The 6886-nt window shown below is 42.9% G+C and overlaps 1 protein-coding gene across 1 annotated transcript in view; it reads left to right on the top strand.

Moving 5' to 3' along the window:
• The first annotated feature begins 6504 nt into the window (after positions 1-6504).
• Positions 6505-6886, top strand: part of Sntb2 (syntrophin beta 2) — a 90158-nt gene continuing 89776 nt past the window's right edge. Inside the window, exon 1 of the mRNA XM_015496311.2 lies at positions 6505-6882. Within this exon, the coding sequence (XP_015351797.1) occupies positions 6583-6882 (300 nt within the window). The 5' untranslated portion in view covers positions 6505-6582. The remainder of the gene's footprint in view (positions 6883-6886) is intronic.

The following is a 6886-nucleotide window of genomic DNA, read 5'->3' as shown; positions in this document are numbered from 1 at the left end:
TGCCCTCTATATGCTTTGCACCAACAACAGATGAAATATATAGTCTTAGCACTCAAGAATTTCACAGCATAGTTGAGAAACAAGTAGATCAATAATGTTGCATTAGAGACGAGCACAGGAAAAGGGCACTTCACCAGCAGAGTTAGTTCAGGTTGGAGATGGGAGGTGGTCCTTGAGCTAATCACTCGGAGTTGTGTGGTGAATAGCAAGGTGGGAGAAGAAAAAAATAATTCCTAGAGCATTCTCAGCACAGAAGGCACAAAACAAGACAGAGTATATCAGGATTGGTTTCTTCTGAGACCTCTGTCCTTTGCTTGTAGATAAGTCATCTTTTCCCTGATTTCACATGGTCTTCCCTTTGTGCATGTCTGTGCCCTAATCTCATAAAGATAATAGTATTGTTATATTGGATTAGAGGCCACCCTAATGACTTCATTTTAACTTAAAGACCCTGTCTCCAAATATGGTCAGGGTTAGGGGTTAGGACTTCAACCTATGAATTCAGCAGTGGGAGGAGGCATAATTTAGCTCATAATTTTTCTGAAGAAGAAACTGTCCATGGAAAGGTTTCAGGAGCTTTGTATGTCCTCAAGGATGAATGCTGAATTGTGTTCAAATGTCAGTTGTTTATCTGAGGCATATCCATATCTTGCAGCTGATTCCCAAAGAGCTCCATCAACCCTCACAATAGTATTGCACAAACTGACTCCAGGAGGGAGTCAAAGCTGTGGCCTAAAGCCTAGAAATACCATACGTGTTAGTAAACATGACTTAGTGTTCAATGGTATGTGAAGAATGAGAATAGAAACTGACTGTAAGACTGTAGTTGTAGTTAGTTGTAGCCAGGAGCAGTGGCACAACCTGTAATCCCAGCTATTCTGGAGGCTGAGGCAGGAGGATCACAAGTTTGAAGCCAGCCTGGGCAACTTAGTGAGACCCTGTCTCAAAAGGAAGAGCTGGGGATGCTGCTCAGTGCTAACACTGAGTGCCCAGGCAAAGATGAAGCTCTGGGTTCAAATCTCCAGTACTACCACTACCACCAAAAAAGAAAAGACACTGTAAAGTTGTGAGGCATTGAAAACTGTCACAACTGGTGATGAGGGAAAGTAGACTTTTATTTTTAGGCCTTATTTGAATTTCATGGCAAATTATGTAATTTCCATAATTGTCAATAAAAAGCACTGGTGATTTTCCATAACTAAGTGTGGATTCCATGAAACTGAACTGGCTGGTATGTCCTTGCTAATATTTTCCTAAAAAGAAAGTCATAGCACTTCAACACTGCAACCAGCTGCTTCCCATTAGGAATGTGGTTAGCAGATGTGGGTTTTCATAGTCATAATGCATGAGATAGTTAATCCATTTTTGCGGGTTTCAGATGGATAGTGATTTATCTTGGCAGAATGGATTTTAAAATGTGCTTGCATCAGCTAAAGCATATATGCACCTTTCTTTTTATTGTGTGTTTGTACTGGAGAGGAAATACCAATGTGGGATATTTCTCCTGAAAGGCAACATAGTACTGTCCATTAAAAGAGATCATTGATTCACTATTTTCTAACTAGGGAAGAGTTAGTGTGGATAATTTTTCAAAGTTGGATGTTGGATTGGTTATTTTATAAGTTTATTTTCAAATCCCTTTAGCCTCTTTCTTAGTAGTAATTGAGCAGCTCCTGCTTTTGTTGTCTGGCGTCAGGCAGCTTTTGTGGCAGTGACCTTCAGGCTTGCTAAAGGCTGCAATTTTGCCTGGAGCGCTCCTTCCTTATGAAATTACACAACACTCAAACCTTGGAAGCAGCCCCACATCCACTAATTCTTTTCTTTGACGGACTCTTGGCAATGCATGTTCCTTTTCAGCAAAAGTGTAGCTTTATACAAGACTTGTTTGTTACTGAAATAAATTTGGCCATTTGCCCTTTATACCTAGAATCAAATGGTATTATGGCAGACCCATTCCTAGATAAGTATAGAATCTCAGCTGGAGAGTTTCTACCAAAGGTTTTATTGTTTCTGGTCAAGGTCAACAGTTACTAACAATAGCAGCTGATACTTTATTATGTATTTTTTAGTTGTAGTTGAACATAATAACTTTATTTTACTTATTTTTACGTGGTGCTGATGATTGCATGTGCTCTACCCTTGAGCCACAACCCAAGCACGAAGCTGGTACTTTTTAATGGGATTGGTGCCTTGTGATAGTACTATGCTGTTCAGCATGTTGACAACCCTCACAATCCCCTTAGAAGCAGAAGGTATCTGAATTTTTCTGAGAAGAAACTGAAGCCCATTACCTCAGCCCTTTGACCATTATATAGCTAATAAGTAGCCAAACTTATTTGAACCCACATTTTTTTTCTTTTTTAAGAATTTTTTTTAGGGCTGGGGATGTGGCTCAAGCAGTAGCACGCTCGCCTGGCATGCGTGTGGCCCGGGTTCAATCCTCAGCACCACATACAAAGATGTTGTGTCCGCCAATAACTAAAAAAAATAAATATTAAAAAATTCTCTCTCTTGGGCTGGGGATGTGGCTCAAGTGGTAGCGTGCTCGCCTGGCATGCGTGGCCCGGGTTTGATCCTCAGCACCACATACAAAGATGTTGTGTCCGCCGAGAACTGAAAAATAAATATTAAAAAACTCTCTCTAAAAAAAAAAAAATTCTCTCTCTCACTCTCTTTAAAAAAGAATTTTTTTTAGTTGTCAGTGGACCTTTACTTTATTTATTTATACAAGGTATCGAACCCAGTGCTCTCACATGCTAGGCAAGCGCTCTACCATTGAGCTACAGCCCTAGCCCCTGAATCCACATTCTTAATTATTATGCTGTACCCTATTTTTACTATGTTGGAGAAGGAAAAATTATTGAACACTGTGTTTCAAGAGAACATAAAATCACAGCCTGAATCATAGAATTGTAGGATGAAATTATGGAACCCAGAGAACTAATACAACCTATTTTAAAGGAGCAATGATGTCTGCCAGTTCTGAGAAATCGTAAGATAACAGCTTGAGCAGAGGGGAATAGATACTGATAAGTGACCGGAATGAAAGGTTATTAGGAATTATCTAAGCCACTTCCTTTTTAAGAGGTAGATAAAATATAACCTGCCTGTTCAAAGAATTATCTAAGCTTCTCTTGCTGTCCTTAGGAAACTGTGGAAACATGTGTACCCTTTTTATTTCAGATTGCATTATCCACAGTAAGTAGATTTCCATTGACTACTTGAGATTTCCTAGATGGTAATTTTTCACCCTGCAAGGAACCAATAACCTTCAGGGGAATTATTTGAAAAGATGTAGCACAGAAAGCACTGAATTTCAATCAATCATGTGTTTAATGAGTTCCTTCCTAGCAAGGCAATATTTCTGGAATAGTGGGGAGTAAAAATAAGTTGATGGGTGGTCTCTGCCCTCCTGTAGTTTATAATCTACTTGAGCAAACCAGCCAGGCATACAATTAAATTGTTCAAAGGGAAAATCCCAATGAATTGTGTAGTCAGGGAACATGTCTATTGCCAGGTGGGAAAGTGATTGAAGGTGGCAGAAGGCATCTGGAAGGAAAGACTCAAGTAGAACGTCGGAGACTGGGAGCCGTCACTAGGAGACAAATGACTCATTAGCAGACCTAAAGGTGGTGATGAAAGAGAATGTTGAAAAGCTCATTTGGATTCTAATGAAGGCCCTATGTAAATACAATTTGATAGTTTGGGATTTTTTTTTTTTTTTTGTACAAAGGATTAAGCCTAGGGTGCTTAACCACTTAGCCACATCCCCAGCCCCTTTTATTTTGAGACAGGATCTCACTAAGTTGCTTAGGGCCTCACTAGATAGATTGGGAATTTTTTTATGTATAGATTTTTAAATAACTTTTTAAAGGAAACACTCAAGTAATCCAAACACCAAACTCCTTTACCTTCTGTGCTCTCAGGGTTAAATATTTTATTATATAACTTATTATCTTATGTAAGTGCCCTTACTATTAATTAGATAGGAGGCTTCCTCCAACTCTATTGACAAAAAGTCCATGATACTCTTGGGAAGAATTTCCAGCACTTCCCTTTTGCTAATAAAGGTGTCCTTAACTGTCCAACCCCTGGGTGATGACATATGCAAAAGTGTTAAAAATAGTGTTCATACTCTAAGGAATCAGCTGCCAAATGCTCTCTAATAAGCAGAAAATCACAACTCAGGCCTCTGGGGCTCACGCCTCAGCTGGAGCAAAGCCATAAATGTCTGTGACTGCAGGTGCACTTGGGCACATTGGAACCTGCTAGTAGTTGGCTGCCTTCACTTGCAGTTGATTTAGGAGAGGACTGGAGGGTTGAGCTTTGGCTGACATTTGCTGCTTAGAAAATCTTGCTCCACTAATCACAATGAAAATTCTACAATAATGATTTTTTTGGTAAGATAACATCTCATTTTGAATTCTTTCATTTGAGTTCTAGATGCTTCCCAGCCTTTATTTTTATTGTTTTAACTTCTGGTACAGGAGGCTCTTTGGAAGTTTCTGTCTGTATATGAATGTGCTTTTATAGAGTGGTACATGGCTATGGTTTAAGAGCCTCAGTATGTACTTCCTGAGCAAGCAAGTAAACAGTCCCCTTTGCAGGAATTGGTGCACAATCCATCTGCTTGCCCCTGTCCCTGTCCAAATAAAAGCATGGGGATTTTGCTGTTACTGGTAAAGAAAGGAAAGTTAGAGGTCATATTGACCTCATGATTTGCTGAGAGCTTGCCTCCTCAACAGTGTAATTTCTGAACCTCTGATTTTTGAGGTCTGATTTCTATAGTGAACAAAGCACTGGAACAAGGAGACTGGGAGAGTTAAGTTTGTCTGCTTCCTCAATGTGGACTTCAGGCCAGAATCTTTAACTCTCTGGTCCTCAGTTTCCTCAGCTCCTCTATCTCATGGAGCTGAAATGCGAGTAGATTACATACATCACTCATATTTTCAGACAGAAGTCTAGCAGGTTCTGCCATGTGTACAGTGGTGGCTTATGGCCTTTGGTCATGGGATTTCTCTGTGAATTGATTAAAAGTCACAGGTTCCAAAATATCTTAGAGACCAATTTTGCATGCATTTTTTTGAGATGCTTATCTACATGTGCCCCAGCAAAGGTGATGATGGCCCTTAGGCTAAGAAAGTCATATCTATAGTCCATTTCAAACTCTTCAATATTTGATTACATGAAGCTTCTCATACTCGTCCCATCACTTCCACTTAACACTATACTTTATTCACACTAGAATTCTGACATCTTCCTAAGTAACCATCTGCAATGGTTAATTTTGTGTGTTAACTTGACTGAGCTAAGAGATGCTTAGATAACTAGTAAACTGTTATTTGGGTGTGTCTGTGAGGGTATTTCTAAATGAGGTTAACATTTGAATTGTAGACCAAATAAAGAAGATTGTCTTCACCAACTTGGGCAAGGAATCAGTGGAGGGCTGAAATAGAACCAAAAGGCAGAGAAGGGCCAATTCACTCTGCATGAGCTGGGACATCCCGCTTATACTCAGACCTGGGTGCTCCTAGTTCTCAGTCCTTGGGACTGGGACCAGAACTTACATCATAGACACCACCTTCCCCACCCACTTTTCAAGCCTTTGGTTTTAGACTTACATCATTGTCTTTGGTTCATAGGCCTTTGGGTTTGGATTTGAAGTACACCAACCAATTTTCTTGAGGTTCAAACTTGCAGATGCCAGATTGTGAGATGTAGCCTTTGTAATCTTGTGGCCAATCCTTCATGATAACTCCATATATCTGTATATCCCATTGGTCTGTTCCTCTGGAAACCCTAAACCATTTTGCAAGTATCTTCGAGGCCTGCCTATTGTGGCTGCAGGGCTTATGGACACATGACCCCATGTCTTTATTTACATGTTACAAAGCAGGGTGAGAAAGTTTTGCATTCACACCTTCAAACCCTTGGAGCTTGAACTATTTCCTCCATTGTTACCTCTGTAAAGTTGACTCCAGGCCCATCCAAATGTTCTTTTAATTGTGCTCTGGGTAAGTTTTCTACAGTCTCTTAACCACATAGTATCACACCTAGTTGGTTGGTTCTGTTTTTCTGTCCCAGAAGACCACAAGCCCTCAGCTGTGGTACATTTTATTTAGTTTATCTCCCAGGCCTCAAAAGGAGCGCCTGGGAGATAAACCGGCTGAGCGCTCAGTACATATGGATTGAACCAGTCAATGCAAGAATAAACGTACCACCCAAGTCCTGCAAGCTTTCAGTGTGCTCTGTGCTGATTTTGCTTTTCGTGTCCAAAGAGCCCTTTTGGTAAAGGTCAGGAGTTTGGGGGTATGTGGGGAACAAACGGAGGGAGAAGGTGAGAACACCATCGCGCTGGGGATGTGAACGCGAGAGAGACCGGACAACTTCTTTACCTCCCGGAAGCTGCAGCACCGGCCTCTCCGCGTCCCTCCGGAAGGTGGGCGTGGCCCTCATGAATAGTGAATCGCCGCGGGGGAGGGGCTGGGCCCGCCCCCTCGGGCGGGAAGGGGGAAGCGCGGAGGCTGCCTGACTAGAACGAGGGTAGCTCCGGCAACTGAGGCGGCGGGAGCGGGGCCGGCCATGGCGGTGTGGACACGGGCCACTAAAGCGGGGCTGGTGGAGCTGCTCCTGAGAGAGCGCTGGGTCCGAGTGGTGGCCGAGCTGAGCGGGGAGTGTCTGAGCTTGACGGGCGACGCCGCGGCGGCCGAGTCGGAGCCCACTCTGGGGCCGGCGGCAGCCTCCTTCAACGGCCTCCCGAACGGCGGCGGCGCCGGCGACTCGCTACCTGGGAGCCCGAGCCGCGGCCTGGGGCCCCCGAGCCCGCCTGCGCCGCCTCGGGGCCCCACGGGAGAGGCGGGCGCGTCGCCGCCAGTGCGCCGGGTGC

The sequence above is a fragment of the Marmota marmota genome, unplaced genomic scaffold (assembly GCF_001458135.2).
Source record: "Marmota marmota marmota unplaced genomic scaffold, marMar, whole genome shotgun sequence".
NCBI lineage: Eukaryota > Metazoa > Chordata > Mammalia > Rodentia > Sciuridae > Marmota > Marmota marmota.
Note: the sequence above shows the minus strand (reverse complement) of the source record. Positions and strands in the feature narration are given on the sequence as shown.